The sequence below is a fragment of the Rissa tridactyla genome, chromosome 2, assembly GCF_028500815.1.
Source record: "Rissa tridactyla isolate bRisTri1 chromosome 2, bRisTri1.patW.cur.20221130, whole genome shotgun sequence".
Lineage (NCBI taxonomy): Eukaryota > Metazoa > Chordata > Aves > Charadriiformes > Laridae > Rissa > Rissa tridactyla.
In genome coordinates, this window is record NC_071467.1 from 1,731,586 (window position 1) to 1,756,261 (window position 24,676).

General features: G+C 53.6%; 1 protein-coding gene across 4 annotated transcripts in view; it reads left to right on the forward strand.

The window, feature by feature from the left end:
• The window catches only part of ZC3H3 (zinc finger CCCH-type containing 3), a 194,815-nt gene extending 173,914 nt beyond the window's left edge, over positions 1-20,901 (forward strand). The window contains exons 10-14 of one of the 4 annotated variants that reach the window (XR_008464701.1): positions 5,198-5,373; positions 7,079-7,287; positions 7,549-10,433; positions 10,955-11,173; positions 19,797-19,865. Coding sequence is in view for 2 of the 4 variants with exons in the window: in XM_054190094.1 (XP_054046069.1) it covers positions 5,198-5,373; positions 7,079-7,287; positions 13,198-13,448 (636 nt within the window). In the remaining 2 variants the exon portion in view is untranslated. Of the gene's footprint in view, positions 1-5,197; positions 5,374-7,078; positions 7,288-7,548; positions 10,434-10,954; positions 11,174-13,197; positions 17,112-19,796; positions 19,878-20,622 lie in introns of those variants that run through there. The other 3 variants (XR_008464700.1, XM_054190095.1, XM_054190094.1) reach the window with 3 other exon arrangements.
• Positions 20,902-24,676: the final 3,775 nt, after the last annotated feature.

Sequence of the window (24,676 nt, forward strand, 5' to 3'; positions counted from 1 at the left end):
TGACGTTCCCGGTGATTTTAGAAACGCCGGCCAATTCTTGTTCCAGCTCCGGAGGTATGTTAGCTCAAATGCTGTTTCATTGCCTGCAAATACCGAGGCAGAGGGTTCTCGGCTTTGCAGTAGATCCTAGAGAGCATTTGGTAGATCCCAAATCCAAAGCATTTGGAGAAGGCCATCAGAAGTCATCGCTTCCCTGCAAGCATTTTACTAGGGCACCAAACTCTGTTTTGGGGGCAGAAACCCATTTTGGAGTGAATTCCTTAGGATAATTTTGTCGGCTAAATTTCTCTATCGTTATTCCACAGCCTGGATGATGTTCGGATGTATTGTCCTCCAGGTTTTAACGACAGGGAGCTGGAATTTTATTTTTTTTTAAGGCTGCTTCCATCTGCACCCAATTATAAAAAAGCCATCAAAAAAAAGCTATTTACTGGCTGTCAGTTCGGAGCGGCGTCAGAAAACGGCTCCGCCACCTCCAGCGATAGCTTCCCAACAGCCACTTAGTGCTGAGATGTGGTGGGTAAGAGGGACATTAAAACAGCCTGACATCAATCCAGACGGTTAATCCTGCTGCTCGGCGATGGGGCTACCTGTAATAGCTCCGGCAAAGCTGCGTGGATGTGCAGAGGGCTTTAAAAAATAGAAAGCACTTGAGTTGAGGCACTTGGATTTTGGGGATTAACTTGTGCTTTTAATGCTTCCCTTCCCCAGAAGGTCTGGTTGGTACTTTTATCACCTCAGTGCTCCAAGTTTCCAGGCAGGTGCTGAATTCCTGTCCATCGCGGTGGACGGAAAGATGGACAGGGTCCAAGGAGATGGGAAGATGCTCCAGCACTTTGCCATCTCTTGTCCGTCTGCTGGTCCCTTGTCACCTGCCCCCCCCCAGCACTGGGAAAGGAGCGATCGGGCAGGGGGTGTCACAAGCCTGGAGATACTTGAGAAGTTCAACCTGGGCAAAGTGCTGGTGGAGCGGAGCCGGGAACGCCAGGCTGGATGAGACCTCTCATCCCCAGCCCATAAGGTCAGTGGGCGGTTGTTGATCGGCCCAGTAACCCAGCTTCGCCTTCCTCCCACCCTCCACTGCCTCCTGCCAAGCTCGTTCATGGAAAATATTAATTAATGTCATTCCCAAGATTGAGCCGGGACCTTGCACCAGTTGCTGTCTCCTCCTTTGCCAGGTCCGTGCTAAAGAAGGCTGCGCCCTGCAAACCTCCTCACCCCCGTCCCACTCCCCATGTGCCTTGGGGCCCATTGGGCCATTTAAGGCTTTGTGGGTCGTTAGCGGCACCTTGAATTTCACCCAGAGCTGCCTTGGCAGCCAGGAAGGAGTCCCGGCCCCGGGGGCTGCCAGCCGGGCACCATCCCAGCACCGGGCACCACTGCCAGTCTGGGCTACGGGGGGAACCCTGGAGCGGGGCAGCTGTGATGGAGACAACATCAGCAGGATGATGGCATCCTCATCAGCACCCGACGTAGCCAGGGGATTTGTCCCCAGGGTTTTTTAGGGGTGCTCTGAGTTTTCTGTTGCCTCTGTTGGATGGGACCAGAGGTTTTTTTCTCTTTTTATGGTCCAACCTGTGGGCTGGCGGCGGTCCCATGGGGTTATAATTAGCCACCCCGACAGGTGGAAGGGATCGGATGGCCCCCGGCGCGAGGTGGCACCCGGCACCCTGCAGCCCCGCTTGGCTTCACCCTGACTGACACACGGCGAGCAGCAAACCTTATGGCAACCCAGCCCCGGCGTGTTTACTCTGGCATGCAGGGCAAGAGCAGAAGAGCTGCCGTAAATAAACAGAAGGGGCTTTTCCAGCCATCGAGGTGATCCCAGCCTCACTATCCCAGCCCTGAAACAGCGGTGATGGACGGGGTGTTATGGAAGAATTGCCGAGCGCTGGGAACAGCGTGGAAAAGCCATTAGAAACTCGAGCTGGGGACGTAACCCTGGGATTAGTCGGACACGGTTTGTTTTCTTTATTAAGTATCTTTTTGCCATGGAGCCAATAAACGTGGTCTGGACTTAGAGGTTGGTGCCGGTGAGAGCACTGGGGAGGTGGCACATGCCGATACCCAACTAGCACCATGGCACCATCCCCCCTGCAGGGATTTGTAACCAGTCCCTCGAGTGCCCCACTGAGAAGAAACAGCCATGTTTCTTGGCTTTTCCCCAAAATAGCATCATTCCTTGGCATAACAGCATCACCACTGGCTGCGAGGGTGACTACCTGAAAGGAGGTTGTAGGGAGGTCGGTGTCGGTCTCTTTCCCCATGTAACAGGCAATGGGACAAGAGGAAATGTCCTCAAGTTGCACCAGGGGAGGTTTAGGATGGATATTAGGAAAAATTTCTTTGCCGAAAGGGTTGTCAAGCACTGAAACAGGCTGCCCAGGGAAGTGGTGGAGTCACCATCCCTGGAGGGATTTAAAGACGGGTAGACGTGGTGCGGAGGGTCATGGTTTCCTGGTGGACTTGGTAGTGTTAGGTTAAGGGTTGTACTTGATGATCTTAAGGGTCTTTCCCGACCTCAAAGATTCTATGATTCCATGATACATGTGGCTTTTTGAGGCCAGGGCTCTCTTTTCCTGGTCTTCCCCTTCCCAAGTCCATTTTGTGCTGGAAACCTCTATACAGGAGTGGATCTCACATCTTTGGGCAGAGGCTCTGAAGAGCTGCTGCCCTGGCAATAAATAGCAACTATTGACGTCAGGTGGGTTCATAATTAATAGGCTTTCAGGTGTCACCATCATCACAAGGACAGAGAGCCAGAGGTGGTGGTGGACTAGAAACCTTCTAGCATGCAGTAGATCTGATGTACTGATTCTCTCCCTCTGCTCCGCTCTGGGGAGACCCCCCACTGCAGCGCTGCCTCCAGCTCTGGGGCCTCAGGAGAGACGTGGACCTGTTGGAGCGGGGCCAGAGGAGGCCACGGAAATTGTCAGAGCGCTGGAAGACCTCTGCTATGGAGAAAGGCTGAGAGAGTTGAGGTTGTTCGACCTGGAGAAGAGAAGGCTCCGGGGGAACCTTCTTGTGGCCTTTCAATATAGAAAGGGGGCTTCTAAGAAAGACAGATAGAGACTTTTTACTGAGGCCTGTAGTGACAGGACAAAGGGTAATGGTTTTAAACTGAAAGAGGATAAGTTTAGATTGGACATGAGGAAGAAATGTTTTATGCTGAGGGTGATGAGACACTGGCCCACGTTGCCCAGAGACATTGTTGCCCAGATGCCCCATCCCTGGAAGTGTCCAAGGTCAGGTTGGATGGGGCTTTGAGCAAACTGATGCAGTAAAAGATGTCCCTGCCCATGACAGGGAAGTTGGACTAGATGATCTTGAAAGGTCCTTTCCAACCCAAACTATTCTGTGATTCTGTGATTCTATGAAACGTAGGATTTTGGAGTAACAGCATAGCCTGAGTGTTGTTCAGAGATGACTCTACTTTCAGGTTGCCCATTGGGTTGTAGACTTACTTGCCGTTGAAGCTCCTTCAAATAGAGGGGGAAAGTCATAGCAACTGGGTTTTTTAATGAATTTTCAGGGGAAAAGCGGAGCTGTCACTGCACTGTCCCCCCCATCGAGCCGATGCCCATGTGTCCATCTGGATCCCTGGCCCTCCTGCTGCTTAACATCCCCAGCCTCCAGCAGATGAGCTCCTTGCTCCGCTGCCAACTTCAACGGTTGGCCCCAGGCGGCAGAGCTGCCGAACCCTTCTGCTCTTTCAAGGAGAGAGCTCCCGCAGCTCAGCGGGGCTGCCGCTTAATCCTAAAGGTCAGCACGGGGAGCTGCTCCCATGCCCCCAAAGTCAAGTTGCATTAAAAGGGCAGGAGCTCACCTATATCCCGCCTCATCAGGAAGATGCATTTTTATAAACAGGCAAGAATGATCATGATGAAACGCTCACTGTGTTTCCCTTCCTGTGGATTTGTCCCGTTTTCCACCAAACCCGTGCAAAATCTGAGCATCTGTGCTATCCTGTAGCAAGGAGGTTTGCAGTGTGGGTGTCCGAGCGTGGAGGGATCCACGCAGGGAAAAAGCAGGCTGCGTCTTTGCTCGTGGAGAAGGTAAACAGGGAAATGGATCTTGGTGCTGTGGACCCTTCGTTGTGCCGTGTGTGTTGGGTTGGGTCTTGCCATGAGTGTTGCGGTGTGGTGCCAAGGTGGGCTCATCAGGTGGGGTAGGAGGGAGCACCCTGGGTGGGAGTGGGTTTCCCCAGGGTATCGTGGGGCCAAGCAGGGCTCTAGGACCTGCTCCCACCCTGCATCCCTTGGGATATGCTGGGATGAGCTCTCTGAGTCACTGGGTGTTGCTGTCACAGTGTTGGGAACAGTTGGAGATTAGGGAGAAGCTGTTCTTTCTCCGTCCCCACGGCCAACGTTCCCAGCCACCCAGACAGAAATGATACCCGAAGGTGTATCTTCTGCCCTGCCTGCATCTCGTCCTGCCTTTCCCGCTGCCAAAAAGCGCCATTTTCCAGCAGAAAGCCTTGTCCGGAGGAAGCTGTGGAGCACTGCTGACGTCTCCCACTGGTACAATCGGCGGCTGCGGGGACAGCTATGAGTGTTGCTGCTGGGAGCCACCAAAATGCCGGGTTGGGAGCGCAGAAGCACATTCAGGAGTAAACATCTTGATGCCGTCATTTTGCCAGCCCCGTGCTGTGGCCACACTACGCTTTCTGGCGCAGGAGAGCATCAACCAAGCTCATTTCCAGGTTGAGCTCCAGCCCTCAGCCACTTTCATCAGGAGGGTGGTCCAGGAAGCGATCCCAAAATAAGTCCTAAAAGGAATGTGCTTCGTTCCTGCTCTTCCCTGCTCCTCCCTGAGTCCCAGGCATGCCTGGGACAAGAAAACCCTGTGTCCTCTCTGAAACCAGCTTCTCCAGCCCAGTTAACCTCTTTGGGACCATCTCTTTGGGATGTTCTCTTTGGGACATCACCACCTTGAAGGTAGATCATTGCTGTTCAGACTTTGGTGGTTCGGGTCCATAAAATCAGACACTTGGAAAGCTGTGGGGGAGTGTGTAGTGTCTCCCAGAGGAGAGTATTATTTTTAATAGTATTTTGATACGGAGAAGGAAGCACCAACACGTCCTTCTCTTCCTTGAGCAATGTGTTGGTGCCACGTGAAGGAGCCCAGCTCTGGGAACCTGCGCTGCTTGTGGGGCTTTCGCTGCCTTTCCCAACGTTCCTCTCTTTTTCCCTCGCAGTGCAAGAAGAAGCACACGCTGGTTTGCCCCGACTTTGCCAAGAAAGGTGTCTGCCCCAGGGGCGCCCGGTGCAAGCTGCTGCACCCGCAGAAGAAGCGCCACTCAAGAGAGGCAGAAGATGGGGACCGCAGCGACCCTCCCTCCAAGTGGAGACGGGTCTCGGAGGAGGCAAGCAGGTAGGAAAGAGCAGAAGAGACTCACTTTGCTGCTCTTAAACAGTTTTCTTCCCATCCTGTTCTGGATGTTTCCTCTTCCAGAGGTGTATCCATCTGCCTGCTGGTTTGTTTTGAGATGTTGCTGTTGTGGGTCACTGTCGTGCCTTCTTGGTAGAGCCACCACGGGCAGTAGGGTTGGGAAGGGTCCATGCTCAAGGGAGAGGTCTCCAGGCAGAGCTGATGGACAGGAAAGAGAAGGTAGCTCACACCTTGCTACCCGATATGTGCCGTTGGAGTGTGGGTATCGTCACCTTTATGTGCCACCCTGGGCTGTCACCTCCAGGTATCTCAGAGGCTTTTATAGACCTTCCTCCTGGGAGATGGAGGAGGCCTGATGGAGACTCCACCACCAAAAGTGGGTACAGCTTATCCATAGCTCTGTGGGAGACTGGAAACCATCATCCCTCTTCCTCTCTCTTCCTCAAATCCATGATGGAGAGCAGAGCTGAGCCCTTGGCATGGCATGGTGGGGCTCACCATCAGGGCTGGACTCACTGCCTGAAAAAGCAGAAATGGAGATGGACATGGAAATACCTTTGTAAAGCCTTTTGATGCTGGGCTGGTTTCTTGGTTAATCCTTGGAAATTCTCTGAGCTCTTTCTGGGCAAAGACGATGCTTTTGGGTGCTGGGATGGAGCCCCCAGGCTGAGGGATACATTGGTCCTCGTCTCCACAGGGAGACAGATTTTCTTGAGCTTGGCACATCCTTGCCTTCCTCTGCCTTCATCCCCGAGCCCTGCCTGCAATACGACTCCATCCCAAAGTAATAAAAATTATAGCCAAATTGAAATTTGCCTTTAAAAGCCAAAATCCAAAAGTCCTGGTTAGTGGGAGGAGAAAATACCAACTTGGATGCTCAGCTCTTCTGCAGATCTTTGCAGCAGGACGTGGGGATGAAGGTGGAATGGAACTGGGGATCCCAGGAGCTGTGCTGGCCTGGTCCACGCTCTTGCCCGGTGCTGGGTCTCATCCTGGCCCTGCCTTGTAAGGTAGCAGAGGGGGACGAGCACTTAGTCGGGCGCTCCGAACTTATCCCGGGTGACAGAAGAGCCTTGGAATGACACCCAGCTCACGTACCCGGTGTGAACGAGGTGTAAAATAGCTCCTTGCTCTTTTTAGGTAAGGAGGCATGAGCGTGGGGCTGGACGGCAGAAAGGCACCCCCCTCCCATCCCTGGGCCGGCTCCTGGCATCCTCCGCAGGGAAGGGAGCACACCCGAGCTTGGAAGGTGCTTGGGAGGTTGTTGGTTTTTTTCCTTTATTGGCACCGTCATCGGAGATGTCGGATGAGCTGAAGTGTCACGTTCGCTGGGCTCAGAGGAGGGCGGCAGGGCTGGGGCTGAGCCAAGGCCAGTGGGGCATCTTCGAGCCATCCCTGCTCCCTCCATCTCTCCTCTTCTCCATCCGGCACCCAAAGGGGAGCCCAGCACCTCCAGGAGCATCTGAGAGCTGGAAACCTGGCAGAGAAGCCCAGGGCAGGGGGTCCAGCTGGGAAATAAACTAGCTGAATTTGAGCTGGCTCCCAGGAAATCGGAGATACGAAGCAGCCTGGGATGGAGCTCAGAGAGCCTCCGTGTGCGGCTCTGGTGGATCAGCGTCTTCCATTGCACATCAGGTTGCCAAGAGGGATCATTTTATTTTTCCATATTATTTTTTACCTCCTGCAGGAATAATCCAGCTGAGGTCCATGACGATGGGGAAATGCCCGGACCCTCCAGCTCAGAGCAAGAAGTGAAGTTTTGGAAAGAGACGGACACCTCGGCAACCAACTGGCTGCAAAAGCTGCCTTCCTTCATCTCCCTCCAGTCCTCACCGTGCCCCAGTGACCAGGGCTGCAAACTGGAGAAGGATGAAGATGAGTCAGAGGACGAGCCAGGTAGGATGCGCTTGCTCTGCTTTTGCTCACGTGTGCTCCAATTCACTGAGAGGTATTCCCCCCGCTGCTCTCCATGGGTTTTGGTGGGATCGGTGCTCCTCCTGAGTCGCCAAACCAGTTAAGCTGGGGGCTCAAACTGGGATGGTAATCGGGACCCACATCTCTGTGCACGCGCCTGGCTCTGCTCCCGAAACCACGCGGGAGGATTTTGTCCCTGTCTTTTATCATCAGCTCCTTCTTCCTTATCCTATAAATTATCAGATGATGAATCCAGTCTCATTCCTGTGAGGGAGCCGCAGCAGTTCCCAGTAGGAAGGTGTTTCAGGGGGATGCAGTGATGTTGTGCCTCATCAATGGACCCGGAGAAGAACCTCTGGATCATCTCTGGACCATCCATCACACGTGATTCCCGACGTGAAATAGCTTCGAAGCTTTGGAATAAAAACATCCCTGGAAAGAAGTGGGATGGGGAGTTTGCAGATTGCAAATACAAAGGAAGAGCTGCGTTAGTCTGAGATGATCTGCTTTGCTTTTTTATGAAAAGGCGGGGGAAGAGGCTTTGGAAATCCGTAAAATTTTTGCAAAATGCAGTTTTAAGGCGAGCAAAACTTCTTACGGACTCCGACAACTGAGAGCAAACAGGTTCTGCCTCGGCTTTTTTTTTTAATTTTGGAAAAGTTCAGGGAAATGTTTCAACTGGTTGAAACTGAATTGAATGGGGGGGGCAAAAAAAGGCAGGAGAAAATTGTTGAAGCAATGAGAAGAAACATCTTCATTTTCTCTGCAAAGCGGCGCGTGGTGGATATCAACTGCATTTCTGCTTCTCCAACATTTTCCTTGGTTCCTCCTCTCCTAATTCACCGGAAAATCCCTTAATCACCAGCAGCTCTGCGGGAAGGGACGGGACTTTGGGCCACTCTGGGGATGCTTCTGCGGGAGCAGAGGTGATGGAGATGGCGAGGCAGAGATCGTGCCTTGTCCTTCCCAGCGCTGGATGGGAGTTTTTTGGCCGGATGGTGTTTCATACTTTCCTTTTCATCTCCTGTCCTTTACTGGAGGGATGTTCAGCAGCTGCATCTCCTGAGCACCATCGCAGAAAGGGGGGACAGCATCTGGCTCAGAAATCAAAATATTTTGGGGCAGTAAGGGTGAAATCTGCTGGGCTGGCAGAAAATGGGGTTCACTATGAACCGAAGGGCTGGAGCATCCCTCCCTGTCTTCGATCCCGTGCCTCCTCCAACTGATCATGCAGCCAGAATGGGATCCCACTGGGAGAAGGGATGAATTCGGTGCCAAAAGCCGGGCTAGGGTGTTTGCCTGGCCTTCCGTAAGCGGGTGCCAAGGATCTGCAAGGCTTTGCCTGGCTCGACCACAAAGCGCTTCGAGCCAGGGAGGGCTGAGATGCCTTAACACTGTCGGAAAGAAAATTCCCAGGATTAACAACATATTCCTGAAGTCACAGGCGAACGCGTGCGCTGTCGAGCCGTGGCGCGGTGGAGACGGCGAGGGACCATCGCGGCTGGGAAAGCTCCTCTCCGCGACGTGGGATGAAGCGCTCGGCTTCCCTTTCCAGGGATTTCTTCCCCCCACACGCCTCCCTCCTTCCCTCTCCTTGGCCCTGGTTCAACTCCCTTTTGATCTCGGCGGCGGGGCCGGGGAAGCATTCCCAAAGCAGCGGCTTAATCGGGCTTTTTTATCTCTGCGATGAAGACGGAGCAATTAATCCACGGACAAGAAAGCTGTAGAAATGCCTTGGATTGCACTTGGCAGCTTGGAATAACCCAGTCAAGAGGGCAGAGGCATCGTCCTGGCAGCGAGGGCATCCTTTTCCTCTTAATACCACTTTCCACGTTCAGGAGGGGATGATTTCCAGGCGTTTTGGGTGGGAGGATGAGAAGGAGCTGGTTCAGTCCAGGGATGTGGGGAGGAAGGCTGTGGGGTAACTGGTGGGTACGGAGTTGGGCCACGCGTCTCTCTGTGCTCCTTTGCCCGGGGAGCACGTGGCATTGGGAAAACGGATGCTGGGGGATCCGTAGGAAAGGAAAACCGGGCAGGAATTGCAGATGGCTGTAAAATCATCTGATGATGAAGCAGTTTCCGTGCCAAAGGGATTCCGCAATCACGTGCGGTGAAATCCGGAGGAGTGAGAATGCTCTTCGGCGCCTGGGTTTGCCCATGCTCGGTGCTGGGGTGCGCTCGGTAATTAAAGTCTCATCTCAACACACAAACGAAGGAGCCTGGGGGCACAGCAGCAGCCAGGGACCCCCATAACTTAACGGGAGAAAAGGAGCCCCGACTCCTAACAAGCCATCATCTCAGGAGGGCGCAGGATGAGGCCATTGATGCTGCTAAAGGACCAAATGCAGCCAAATGGTGGCCAAATTACCAGGACTGGTGCTTATGAGCTTGAGGTGCAGTTTTGCGGTCCAGATGGGTCCTTACATAGCTCTAGGTAGTAGCGGGTGCCTGTGATGGGGTTTGGGGGTCTGCGCCTTCCCCGCTGAAGCCTTTGTAGCAAGGATAATATTCGATTTCTGCTTGTAAAGCCTGAAGGTGACACACAAATTGGTGGGGTAGTAAATAAGGAGGAGGACAGGTTATTATTACGGAGTGATGTGAATTGCTTGGTTAAACGGCCGCAATTTGAGAAAATGCCCTTTTAATACTGGCAAAGGCAGGAGGAACGAAGAAAAACACCGGCTCCATGTGCAGGAGGGATGGAGCCAGGGTTTGGAGATGACCTTTAAGGACCAGCGTGGGCAACAGCATCAGCTTGAGGGGTCTCAGTGGGGGTTGGCAGCCTCTGGCCTTGGGATATGAGAAAGGGGTCTGGAAAGGAGTGATGTGGTCTTCACGCATGATGTTGAACCTGCTGCTGTCCTCCCATGGAGACGGTTCCCAAGCTGCAAGAAGAGCCTTGTAATTTGGGGTCAGAAGAATAACTTGAGGGCGCTGGTGCTTTCTAAGCATCCTCTGAAAAGCTCATCCATGTGACATGGGGAGAACAAACCGCTTCCAGCCGAGCATCCCAGCTAGGAAGGGTGGGCTTGGTGGCATCCCATCCTTTACCTCCGTGTGTTCTCCATCCAGGAGGGCAGAGCCAGAGGGAACACGGGCTCTCCCACCCCTCCGACACCCATTTCCAGGTAATGGGCTTTTCCATATTTCACCTTCCAGTTAAATAGCCTGCGCTGGAGCCTAACTGGCCTCCCTGCGCTAATTGTAAGCAAGCGCACCAATGCAAACCATTCCAATCGAGTGCTAATTTAATTAGAAAGCACCCATTTTAGTTAATTTGTTCAAGAAGATCACTGAAAACTCCTGGAGAGAACAGATGTTCCCCTCTCCCCCGATGAACATTCAGGGGTTTGTAAATGGCTCCACTCAGCCTTGTTTAGGAGAGAAAAGAGGATTTTATAGCTGCAAACGACCCTTTCTGTAAACATTTTACAGCTCTCTGCACGTTTGAGTGACGATAAACCCCTAGCAACTCGGCGGGCTGCAAATTTGCGACCATACGGCTATCATTTTATTGTCATATTTCACGGTCGTAACGTTAATGGAAGATGCTCGCTACAGTCTTTTTTAACGGCTCCGCTGAGCACGCTCAAACGCTTTGGCTTTGGAGGAATTCGTGGAGGTGCAGCGCTTCTGGGTTTGTTTACAGCTTTCGCTTCTGGAGGAATAACTTTGGAAATGCAAATCTCCTCCCTTCGCCGCCTGGCTGGACCAGTGCTTGAGAACCACCCCCAATGGGGCACGCAACTGCAAGAATGGACAACCCCTTGGCACCAAGGGTCCTATGGGGTCACCATCACCTGCAGCATCTCCTGTAATGTTGCTTCTGACACCAGCTCTTTGATCCCAAACTTATTTTGGCAGCCAGGTGAGGCCACCAACCCTTTTGGTCAGTATGAGCTGGCGGCAGAAGATGGCCTGGAGCCTTCCAGAGAACATCTGCGTGGTTGAGGATGGAGGGCTCCAACACAAGGGGGTTATCTTGGGATAACAGGAGCCAGCATCCGCTGTCAGCATTGACCCTGGCAAGACTTAGTGCAGTTTGCTCCTCTTGGTAGGGTCATGGAGAAAATGTTTTTGTGGATAAAATACAGGGAAGTAGTTTCTCTGTGTGGTCACAAACATCTCCTTGTACATCCTGTGCGCCCACCCTTACCATCTTGCTGGCCTCCACTGAACTCACTCCAGTATGACCATGTCCTTCTGTACTGGGGAGCCTGCAGAGCTCCAGCTGTGGTCTGGCAAGTGTTGGATATTTTGACAGCCCTACCAAATTAGCCTGATCCTGAAAAGCGCTGCTAATGAAGCGTTTAGTGCAGACCTCGGTGCTGAATTTGGACTTCTTCATGATAAATCTGAAGCCTTTTGTTTATCCAGGGGAACAATTTTTTATACAGTTTTCTTATATTGATCCATCATCCCTTGTGCACCTCCACCGAGCGTCTGGCTCCAACTTCAACCACCTTGTGGTAATTGAAGACAGGGACTATTTGAGCACAGCTGAAAATAGCTGAAGACAGCAATTCATCATTTGTCTTCTCTTCTGCAGATAGAACCCCTCCAGTTCTGTCTCTTCCATCCCAGTTACCTTCAGGAGGCATCTGAACCACCTTGGACTTACCTGAGGATCTTGAGTCTTGGCTGGTGGGGAGGAGAGGTCTTGGCCTTCCTGGTGGGGGTCGTTGCCTTTTTTTGGGAAGGACCTTTGCCATGAGGAAGTCATGGGCCAATGGCTGCACCTGCATCTGGTCCACCTCCATGGCTGTTTCTTTGGGTGGACCTACATCCAGGGCCTCACCTTTAGGTGGGGACACCTTTGTGGCCTCTGGATCTCCCACAACTTTGCTGAGGGAAACTGTTCTGTCCCACACGGTCTTAGTCTTTCTGCTCATGTATATACCCCTCCTCCAGGTTGCCTCCATTGACTTGTCATTGACATTACCCCCTTTCTGAGCAGGGTCGTGATGGGTCACCCCCACTGCTGGTTGGGGTGTTATGGCCAACTGTTGTCAGGCCTCTCTTGGAACCACTGGAATGAACCTCTCTTCCCCAGCGTCTAGCCTAGGTTCTGGAGAAGCTCTTTCCTGGGCCTCCCGACTTTTGAGGAACCTACTTGAAGGTCTTGATGTATCACCCAAAGGGCGGCAATAACTCCTTGACTCTGCTGTACCCCTGCTTGCTCCACACCTACTGGGTGCTCATGGCAGCAAGCTGTGGAGCCAGGTCAGTGGACCATCTAGTAAGAGCTGTGGCTTGTGACATCTCAGGGCCATTGTGACGTGTTTGTGGCTCGGTCACCCACCAGGTTGGGAAGAGTGAGGTGGCCAATGGGCTCTGAGGGCTGCTTTGCCACGGGTTATTCCCATGTGGCTTTTCCCTTGCAGAGAGCCAGGTGGCTGCGCAGGGCTACTCCTGGTCCCCTTGTGGGTTCCCGGGGCAGACCAGACTGATGGAAGATGGTTGCAGATCATCTGAGATCTTCAGACACAGTAATTTTAGCCTCTGCAGGCAAGAGCAGCAACTGAAATCTTTATGCAGGAACAGGGACTTTAGCAGGAGGGTGGTGTTTGATCTCTGTGTGCCTCAGTTTCCCCATTTGACATACTCTCCTAATTAGCAAGAGCTCTGGAGCTTTATTGGTGGCTTGCAGGTGGCTTGGGGAGCTGCAGGGTGGAAACAGCTGGGAGAGCTGAGGGAGAGCCAGAGATGAGTTTCAGGCATGAGAGGAGCAGATAGACCATTTCTTTTGTGCTCGGGGGCAGCTATGTGATTTCGATGCAGGTAGAGGTGTTGCGGCGGAGCGAGTTGGTGCCTTGGGGGTCCCCATGATGAAGGTCTGTTAGAGCAGACACCATGAAGGCTTCTGCCATGAGAGCTTCTTCCTCTCCACAGGTTCCTCAGCTGGCCTCTCATTCTGCTCCAGCAGCCCATTGGCTTGGGATCCACACGACAGGACGTTTTCCTCAGTCCCCGTGGAGATGCCACCACTGTATTGGATGACCATGCTGCAGTCATCTTCCTTCCCCTGCAGTCCTGGTCTGTTTTCAGGTCCAAGTCTAGCCCTTAGGACCATAGGATGGAAGGGAACCAGGGAGGTCATCGAATCCAACCTCCTGCTTAACGCTGTCCGACCTCAACAGTAAGGTCCAGCTTATCATGTCTGTGGTGGTGATGGCTGAGAAGTCAAGGACACGTCACTGGGGATGTGTCCCTTGGCAGAACCTCTTAGGAGGCAGGTAGGATATAGCAGCAGGCACTTTGACGGTCATGGTGAGAGCTCATGGGAGTTACAGGACCTCCCAGATCGTCAGCAGATGGTACCAAGGGGACAAGGACAAGCTAAGGAGAGGAAGGACAGCAGGACACCAAGCCCTGAAGTCTGCAGGGAAAGGAAAAGGGAGTTAGGAGTGTGCTTGATGTACCTTGTTGTCCTTAAATCAGCTTTCCCATCACTGTGTCTCGCTGAGGTCTTCTGCTCTCGTAGGATAATTTAGTTGGAGCAGGAAATTTCCATATTCCTTCCTGAGGGTACCCATGAACCTTCTCTGTCTCATGGTTCATCACCCAAGAGGGCTCCGGAGCAGTGTGGACCTTGATGGTACCTTCTCAGCTCTTCTCCTGGCACATGGCAGATCTTTCTTGTCATGGAGAGGATGATCCCCGCACCTGGCCATGGAGGTGGCCCCACCTGAAGGAGAGGCCGTGGATGTGGTCCCACCCAAAGAAGAAGCCATGGCAGGTGGTGATGGGATGCTCCTATGGTCACCCTGATCCCACTGCAGGTGGAAGCTTCCCTCTCCATCCCCCAGCTGACGTACACCCCGTTGGGCATGCAAAGAAAGTTTAATTAGAGAACATCAAAACTCTTTCATAACTGGATTAACAAACCTCTAATAGAATTGCTTTTTCTAATGCAAAAATCTATCAAGCTGCAGGTAGTGGGCAGCACCCATCCCTTGAGCAGGACAGCATGTATCAATCTAATTGGTTTCCTGTTAACAGGCCCGATCTGCTCCGGTCGTTAGCAATTGCATCTTCTCCTCCTGAGTCAGCACGTCCTTAAGGGTTTGGGGGCTGTTTGGTGGGGGTCCCTGCAGTGGAGGAGGCTTTGGTTGCTTTCATTCACCCTGGATACTGGTTTCAGGCATCCTCTTCTTGGTCATGGGTGCTTCCTTCCCAGTCCAGAGAGATAGACTGGTACTCAGGTGGGTGGACCTCACCAGGGTGGGGACTCCCTGGTGGGCCTTGCCCATCCCACTGCAATGATGCCTCATATCGGGCAGCCCTTGCCTCCATCCTTCCATCTCCATCCCTTACTAAAGCTCTAATCCTGCTGCAGGACACCATCATGCTTGGGGTACCATCAGGCTTTGGGGTGCTGCAGATAACACGGGTGCTGGTGAAGGTTGGGGTTGGATCTCCTTGTGTCTTGGTGGCTCTGACAAGGCCCAAAAGTCAGAAACTTCACTCCTGTTTAATTTCCTTATTCCAAAGTGGCCAATTTAGTTGAAACTTCCAGTAAACCCGATGAGTGCTGTGACTTCTTCTAATTGGGCTCTTGCTCTGAATCAAAATCTTCGTTTCTTATCCCACAAAAGGCCGTCAAAAATACTGGACTCTGATTTACTTTCTGCCTGGACCAAGCCGCCTGTGCCTTTCCAATCCTCTTCCCTTATCGATTTGCAGGCGACTTTCAGACCTGCCAAGTCTCACTCCTTTGCCAGGGCTGAAATCTGCTCCATCCATATTAATTTTATGCTCGTTTCTTTTTTTGCGTCTCGTCCACCTGGGGTGGAGCATCTGGAGGCCAGGACTTTTAGGCTTTGCTCAGGATCTCTGGAGACCACTCTCTCCTTCAGACCACTGCCACTGGGCAGTCCAGTTGTTCCCCCCTGAGTTACTTAGTGGCCTGAAAACTGGGGATAGAGGAGCTCTCCGAGACAGTGAAATCCTGTCTTCTTCACGATAAGCTTCAGCTCACCAGTGAAGGACAGATGTGGCAGTCACCATCCGTCTTCATGGTCAAGTCACTATGTACCACCAGACCACAAAGCATCTCTGCCGTGCCCTCAACCCAACGAAGCCCCTCTCCCACCTTTGCAGATCGTGGCTGGTTTTCTGGTTGCTTTTTTTCCTCCAAAAAGAAGGAATTAAGGAGAAAAGACATGGAAAGGACATCCCGGCACAGATGTCCTGCTTTCCAAGTGTGGCAGGAGATGGGCACTGCCGGGCAGTGGCAGGACATCTCCCCCAGCACGTCCCCTCTTCAAACATCCCAGTTAGGAAGGAATAAAACATTTGAGCATTTTTCCTTTGGATAAAGCTTCTCCCAACATCCCAGCCTTGATGTTTCCCTCACTTGAGGGGCAGAAGGTCCTGGTGGAACAGCAACAGGGTGAGTTTTTGGGGCAGTTTGTGTCCCCGGGTGGATTTAGTGCAGGATCGAGCTGAAGAGATCCAGCCCCTCGGCTGCTTTTTCCATGTGAAAAATCATTTGCGGAAAATTCTGGGGCTTAGCCCTTGCTGCTGGCCTTTCCATCCCGCCTTTTGTTCTTTGGCTTTATTAAGAAAATAATAATTATTTTAATTTATTTATTAAAAAGGCATCTCCCAGCCTAAATTTCTGTGGGAGCTGACTCAGCCGAGTGTTTTTGCTGTGAAAGGAAAAGCCATTTCCGAAACAGATTCAGGCTCCGGGCTCCCCCAAAGCAGCCGGGAGGGGGTTAGGGGTAATTTTTCCTTTGGGAATGTAAGGAAAAAAAGTCATTCGGGATTTGGGGGATTTCTCCCCATGGTATTAAACGTCGAGCATCTGTCAGGGAAGATGCTGGGATGTGTCTCGGTGCACCAAGCCAGCAGTAGCATCCCCCCTGCAAAGCCCCTTCCCACAGTCCAGCTGGATGCAGGAGAGGATAAAACCCCCCGGCAGCGTCGGGAGAGCGATGGACAGAACATCCCATGGGGCTGGAAGTTGGTCGGGATGGGAAAATATCAATATAACCAGCTTTCTCTCTGGGAAGGCTTTTTTTATAGCCAGATGGTGGAGTTTGGAAAGCTGCAAGTCTTCCCTTCATCCCCTCGTTTTGGGGCTTGGGCATCTTCCACTGGGATGTGGGGCATTTCCAGCCACTTTCCCGCTCCCCAGTTGCCTCCCAGCGGGGAAAGAAAAGCGAATTTTTAAACCCTCAGCAGTCAGAAGCGGTGGGGCTGGGAGAGGATCTGGGAACAGGGACCAGACCCAACTCCTTTTATCCCCCATCCAAGGGGATTCCCCACCTTTAAATCCCTTTAAATCCCCCTGTCTAGGCAGCTGGATGAAATGAATTTTGTTTTAACTTCCCCGTCGGGTGCAGCTGGAGCCGCTGGGCTCGGCGGCGTCTGGGGGAAGGCCAGGTTTTATTGAAAAATATAATGGTGCCACCTGAAGCGTGATTTACTGCACTGTCCACTCCTCGGACTTGATAATATATTTCTATTAGATTTCCTTCTTTTCCCTCCCTTCTCCTCGCCAAGAGTGGCAAGTTTCTCCATCTGCCTGACACCTTCTTAGGCTTAGGCAAAATAAATGTTGATTTTCATCAGGAGGAAGAGCGCTGAAAGTCCTAATTCTCCAGCGAGGCTGACAAGCTCAGCAAAAGCCGCCCCGGCTTTGGATGGAGCGCTCGTGATCCAGGCCCGGTTCTTCTCTTTGGAAGCAGTTCAATCATCGTAATGAAAAAGGGGTTTTTTAACCCGGCTTTCGCTAACTAGAAATTATATACCTGGTTCCTGGAAGATGGATTGCGTGGCAGAGAAACGCAGAGAAGACAGAGAAGGGGGGGAGGGTGGGGGGAAAGAGAGCGAAGGCGCGTGAGATGCGACCCAAGATTGATCACGCCATTTGCAGGATCTCCCATGCACAAAAGCGGAAAATATATTTTCGTTTTATATTTTCGTAGAAGCGACACCCCCCCCCGCCGCCGTTTTCTCCAGGGTTTTCGTGGCAGGGCCTTTTGCCTGTCCCCGGCTGCTCCCCGCGAGGGTGAAGCATCCCCTGCTCCATCCTTTCCAGGAGCAGCATCTCCCTCCATCCGAGGTGAGAAACTGGACTGGTTTCATCCTTTTCCAACCCATTTTGGTTTTATTTCATTTTTTTTGCCCTCCTCCATCCCCATCGCGCATGCTCTGAAAACGTCTCCGTTCTGTGCAACCCCGCTGTACCGAAGTCAGGAAGCTAATTACGGTCGATTTAAAAAATCACCTTTTTTTTTTTTTTTCTCCCCCCCAAAAAAGAGAAATCTATATTTCTACTTCTGTAATCATATTTGCTTTGAATTGGAAAGCGTGGCTTTCGTGCCGCTGCACAGATATTAGCTAATGAAGTTTCCTCGGGGGGGAAATTGAGCCATTTCTACCATTCGTGTTGGACCGGGGCCACGGTCTGTGATGGGGGCAGGAACGAGGAGATGCTAATTTTGACCCCTTGGGGTTGATGGACCCTAATTCCGTCAACTAGGGGCCCAGATTTGGAAATCCCAGGCCGGAAAAAACCACCTGGTTCCACGCGAAAGGGATACTTGGGGTCGGCCGGAAAATTCAGAGGGTGGTCAGAGGCTGAGCGGGGCGTGATGGGCGTTTTGCTCGGTGTTGCCCTTCCCCGAAGCTGAATTCGGCTGCGTCGCCGGTGACTAATAGCCGAGTCCGTCGTGGCTGCTGTGCAGCCCTCTGATGTATGGGTGTTATATTAAGGGTGGAAAGGTGCTAAATGAGCCCTCTTTATTTTACATAAATTAGCTCAAAAGCTATGTATCACTGCCACGGCAGCTTAGACTCCAAGCAAGTTTGTTTACCCAAGTTTAAAAGGAAAGAAGAACTCCCAGTGGCTCCCTGTTGTTGGGTGCTGCTTGGGGTCCTCACCCTTCCTGCCTCCCCTGCCCCAAAACCTTCTCCTTTCGCCTTTCAAGGGTGCTTGACGGTGCCCATGGTCCCATCTCCATGTTGGGCATCATCATTTGGGAAATGCGATGTGGAGCATCTGGGTTTTTGCAGATACGTGGGCAAGTTGTGTGCTGCTCATCCAGAGCATCTGCATCTGCATGGGCTTTGGGCTGGATTCCCTCCAGCTCCTCCATGATCTTCTCCACCTCCTGTAATCACAAGTGAGAGGGGACTTTTCCCACTAAACCTCATCGCTCAACAAGCTGTGGGTCTTTTCTTCTGGAAAGCCTCCTCCTTTTCCCATCCACATTCATCTCAGTGTCTTCTCCTCAGCCAAGTGGCCACCATGCTCCTGTCCACCCTTGGTCTAGCAGGGAAAATCCCATAACCACCTCTCCACACCCTTCAGGGAAGGAAAATAGGAGAAACTCTGCATTTCAACACATCGCGGTTGAAATGATGGAAGACTTCTTGCCACCTACCCTGGTCCATGGGATGTTCCTGGACTTGTCCTTCAAAGAGAACACCTCACACAGGCACTTCATGGAGTTTTGGCTTTATACAAGCATCTGGGACCCTCTTTGGGGGAGGCACAGTGCTCCAGCAAGCAGAATTCATCTCATGGAGGATCTTGGGGGATGCTGGGCTTGGTTGAAAATGGAAAAACCTTTTTTCTGGAAAATCTTTGCACCTTTTGGGGTGGCCAAGCTGCTGAAAAGCATCATCCGAGACCTGGGACCTGGGACCTGGCCAGCATCTGCTCGATGGCAGCAACTGGTCAGGAGCCTTGCCCATCGCGTTGGACTTGCCCAGGTTGAATCCTGAAATCCCATCAGCTCTGCAGCCCCAAATCCCTGGGTGCTTTTTCGTCTTCGTTTGTCCCTCTGCTGCCTCTTAATTGATGATTAGCGGGTCTGCTCTCCGTCCCAGGTCACCCCAGGGTCTTCAGGACAGCAGAGTTGTCCTCAAACCTTTCACCAGCGTGGCCAGAGCATGAACATGAGTTAACCTCTTGCTTGCCAGTGCTCTGCTCTTTCCTGCTCCAGCACAGCCCTGGAGCAGGTCATGATGCTCACCAGGGATGGGGATCTGGGGAACCAGGCAGCTCCATCCCGGCCATGGCCAAGAGGGACATCAGCTCTGGGCTCCCAGAGAGACATGTCCTGACCCCAAAGGCACCAACTCTGCACTGAAAGGCTGGAGAAGGAGCCATGGGGCAGCAAGACCAGGCTAAATACCACGCTGAGGACACGCGTGTCCCCACCAGCAGGCTGGCAGGGTGGTGGGGAAGCCATAACCATCACTGCAGGCTTCGTGATGAGAGGCATGGGATGCAATTACGTGGTCTCATTTATTTTTCTCCGTTTGCTTGCTGATTATTCCTGCTGGTTGGTCATACTGTGCCCCCTGGGGCACCTTTTACTGCCTTTTCCTACTGTTGAAGCACAAAGCACTGGGGCTGCGGGAGACGCAGAGGAGCTCGGGCTGCTCCTGTGCCCGCATCCCAAGGGATTTCCGGCAACCCAAGCCAACCTTGATGACTTACTCCTCTTTTTTTCCTTTTTTGCTCCCAGGCAGCACCAAATGGAGGAGGACTTTGCCACCAGCATCCTCACGGGACTCCGAAAACACCCGTCTGGAGGAGGGTGGCAGAGGTGAGGCGGGTGGGTGCTATCGGGGTTGGGTGCTGCCGGGGTTGAGGACCGCCCACATCCCTAGTGCCTGTGCCCATCTCCAGTGTGTTAACCCTCTTGATATACCACAAGAGGAAATTATGGAATCATGGAACGGTTTGAGTTGGAAGGGACCTTAAAGATCATCTTGGCAGGGACACCTCCCTCCAGCCCAGATTGCTCAAGGTCCAACCTGACCTTGAAAACCTCCAGGGATGGGGCAGCCACAGCTTCTCTGGGCAACCTGGGCCACGGGCTCACCACCCTCAGAGTGAAGAATTTTTTCCTAATATCTAATCAAATCTCCCCTCTTCCAGTTTAAAACCGTTCCCCCTCATCCTATCACTCCACTCATAGAGAGTCCCTTCCCATCTTTCCTGGAGCCCCCTTAGGTACACCAGGGGAGCTTTAGGATGGATATTAGGAAAAATTTCTTCACCGAAAGGGTTATCAAGCATTGGAAGAGGCTGCCCAGGGAAGTGGTGGAGTCACCATCCCTGGAGGTATTTAAAAGCCAGGCAGACGTGGTCCGTAGGGTCATGGTTTAGTGGTGGGTTCTGTCAGCGTTGGGTTGATGGTTGGGCTCGATGATCTTTAAGATCCTTTCCAACCTAGACAATTCTATGATTCTAACCCACTGTGACCAGGCAAGGAGAAGCCCAGGCGTGTCCAGATGTGTGTGTCACCCACCTCCCACCCCCATCACCTTTCCCTTTCCTCCCTCCAGGCAAACGGCTGCAGATCAAGCCCCGTCTCTGAACAAGACCCCATGGCAGCCCACCAGCAGCTCAGGAACCCCAGAGCCGGGCAACGACCTGGCACCTACCTCAGGATACCCGTGGCCAGATGCCAGCACCCCCTTCTCGTCTTGCTTTCCCCGGGACATCGTTTTGGCAAGGAGCCGGGGTGGCAGCATGGGGAAGCGACACCCGTTCCCACAGGGAAGCGGTTTTGTTTGAAATGTTTTAATTTGCCAATAAAATATCTTTTCAGCTGGTTTATTGAAGGTGGGCCTGGTCACCAGGCTCCTTGGATGCTCCCACCCCCATCGGTCCTCCTGCAGATCGTGGCTCTGCTGGTGGCCTGGACATGAGGTGACATGGAGATCTGAGGAGCTTAATCATGCGACGTGCCCGCATCCAGGTTGGCCGTTACACTGGGGACGAGTCACCGTGCTGGGATGTAACGAGGTGTAAAGCCCCCACACGGCTCAGCCCAAATCTCTCCATGCCCAGAGCATCCGTCGTGCTCCATCCCCTTGCTTTTGGGAGGAGATTCTTTGGAGCGGAGCCGCGTGCCAAGAGCATCCCTAGTGGAAAAGTGTGTTGGAAGCAGCGTTGAGCTCCCACCAAATGCTCCATCAGGATCTCCCACGGCCCGTTGCACTCTGACCCACACCTTTCCCCATCCCAGCCGGAGTTTGGTCTCTTTTGGGAGACCCGAACTGGCTCTTTCCGGGTTTTGGGGGATCCATCTAAATCCAAGCAAAAGGACATTGTGCCGAGCCCAGTACTGCCGGCCGTGCAACTGGTAGCGTGATGGTTTTTTGCATCCGTAGGTAAAATTTCCACGTGGATTTTGGGGCGGGGGGGGTAGATGCTGTTCCCCGACGCGGATGCGATTTTGGGGACAGCTGCAGCATGTCCCCTTGCCAAGAGGTGCCGAGAGCCGGGAGCAGCCACGCGGGCCGGCCGGATTTGCCCATCCCCTGCCCCTCAATCGCAGCACCTTCGGGCTAAGCCCCGCGGGGAAAAAAGGCAGCAGCAGGGACGTGGGCGAGCGCGGGGGCTCCCTGGGGACCCCGCACCCAGGTGTGCTCAGCGGTGGGGTGGGTGACAGAGCCACCGTGATGCCACGGGCTCAGGTGCACCACGGCTCCGTCAAGGGGCTGACGGCTGCGGTTTCATCCCCCCGTAACCGGGTCCCCACGAGGGTTTCCCTTCCCCAGGTGAGCACCCAGGGGTGCGTTCACCCCATGGTGGGGTCTTGAGCACCACGGGGTGCTCCCCCCCCCGCCTGGCTCGTGGTGAGGGATTTGTCCCCTGGCTCGGGTGACTCAGGGCATGGGATGCCACCAAAGGCACGATGTCATTAATGCCTGTCACCTCCCTGGGCTCCCCTTAAAGGATGGTGCCTGCTGCAGAACCGGCGATTGGGCAGGGGGTTTAGTGCCACTTGGAGACCAGTTTGGGGTGGCTGCGTCCCCAGCATCCCCCCAGCCATCACGGGGACCGGCGGGTCCCCCCCTGGGGGCGGCTCTCGTACCCCAGCACGTGTCCAGCGAGCTGTTTTTTTTAAGAAAAACTTCATCATCTCCGTTGATATTAAATGTCTTTTATTAACCCGTGTGTTTTGATATGTAAATAAAGAGTATCTTCCCCGGGGTGCCCGGTCGGAGCGTGGCTTTTTTTCAGCGATACGGGGCACAAACATCCCCTCAAGGGGCTGCTAATGCTGGCGGAGGGGCCGCTCTGCTCCCCAAATTAAGGGTCTTAATTATTATAACTTTCCCCCCCTCCCCTCTTTACCCAGAAAGGATGTTTCTTCACGTGATGCTTTCCTAAAAAAAAAACAACCCTCAATTCACTAAATTGGAGGAAACGATGATGTTACGAGTCCCCAGGGATGGCGGGGTGATGGCGGCCGGGAACTTCGGTGCTTCCCATGGCCGCAGCTCCCTGACGAGCAGCCTAACGGGGATTAAGGCTCGTGCTGCACTAATTAAGCAAGGCAATGAGTAGCTCGCTGAGAGCCACAGCTCTGCCGCCCACCGGCGCCGCTGCTCCCTTCCCGGGGAGGATTGTAATTTATTGCCGGCTGTCGTTAAAGCGCTGCTTGGGGGTGATTAATTTCCGAGGAGGGATAAACGCGGCCCCTGGAGAGGTGTCGCCGAATCCTGACAGGTTCCTCACCCCATCCCCGGCAGCCCCGACGCCTCGGTGATGGGCCCCCTTGGTTTATCCGGCCTTTCCATGAAGCTGGGGACGCTGCGGTGGTGGGAGCGTAGATGGGCTGTCCCAGGGCCCCCCACCCCTGGCAAGGACATGCCCTGGGGGGTGCCTTGGCCGGAGGGGTGGCACAGGGCAGCGTTTCTGGAGGACATCGTAAACATTTCCTGGAAAACCCTCCTGGGACGGGCGCTGCTGGCACAGTTCTTGGTCCCCTGCCGGGGAAGCAGGTGCCATCACCCGCCGGCTCACTTTTCTGCCTGTCATCAGGGTGGCTGTCCCCTGCCCTCCTTCTCCACCTCCTCTTCGATGCTCAAACCTGGTCCCACCGTGGGCATCAGCCTCCTTGCATGATTTTTCCTCCCAGAATCATTTCCGACCCTTCTCCAGGCAGCAATACCTGGATTCGCGCTGCGGATGCTGGTGGAGCATCGCCAAGATGGTACTGCCGGCTCGTGGGGGTGAATCGTGGTGGCCGTCACCCTCGCCATGGGCTGATGTCCCCGTGAGGGCTTCCCCAGCCAGCAGCACCCCAGACCGGGTGCTGTGCGCCATCAACCAACTGGGGAAACTGAGGCAGCACTCGCGGGGGCACCCGGCCCCGCTCGAAGGGTTAAAGGGGCACACGAGCTGCCCGCTCTAAAAGCGAAAGGTGACGCCATCCCGCTGCCATCCCCGCGGCCACCAACCTGGTTATGTCACTCGATCGCCTGCGAGTAAACTTAGATGACCGGTTTGGCTTTGGTGGGGAGGGCTGGTGACATGCCACGGGGCCCAGCCGCGCTGCCCCGGCAGTGTGACTGTACCCGGCCACCCCGCTAAAATTACCCCCCCGGGTGGTGGTGACGCAGGCGAGCGACGGTCCCTTTGGAGCCCGGCCTGTTCCTAATCCCTTCGTCGCTCCTGTCCCATGGTGGGTGGCAGCTGCTGATGGGGGGGCGGGTGTCCCCAGGGTGCGAGGGACATGGCAGTGCCGGGGGTAGGGAGGTGACACCGCATCCTGGACCCCCCCCCCCCGCCACTCCTGCCCCATGTGGGACCCCGACATCCCACTGCTGACACTGCTGCTGCGTTTGGGGTCCCACAATTAAGGAAATGCGGGTTAAAAACATCCCATGAAAGGGTTTTTTTCTTGCAAATATCTTGCAAAAATATCAAAATGACCTTCTTGTCCCCTTCTCTGCCCCCTCCCTTCCCAAGGTGGGGGGGATCCTGTTATCCCCTGCCCACGTTTGGGGTCTCCAGTATGGGACATTTGTATCCCAGGCTGTCCAATATGGGATAACCAGCAGTGTCGCCGGGGTCCCAGGGGACACACATGGGGCTTTACCTGCATCCATGACCCTGCCCGGGGGGGGACAACCCTCCCCCCCCATCTGCCCCAACACAGTTTTACTTTGATAGGAAAAAGACATGGATGGGGACAACAAGAACCCCAAACCCTCCAGAGGCCAGATCCAGTAAAAAAAAAAATGATGGAGGATTTTAATTGCTGGGAATGCGGCAAGATAAAGGATTTTCTCCCCCACCCTGAAAAAAAAAGCCTTTTTTGCATTAATTAGGCCCAAATAATCCCCGCTTTTTTGAATTAGCACCCATGGAGGGCAGTGTCCCCACGTCGGGACTGTCACCCCCCACACACACGTCCCATGGGGTGCAGTGGGGCAGGATGCAGCCGGGGCAGGATGCAGCCAGGGTGGGATGCAGTGGGACTCTGGGCCGCATCCTGCGGGGCGCTGGGGACAATCCTGGGTCCCAAGAGGGGTTGCTATGTGGGAGGTGGGTGGCAACAGCCCCTGTGGCGTGAAGTTGCTCGTCCCTTGGGGTTTGGTG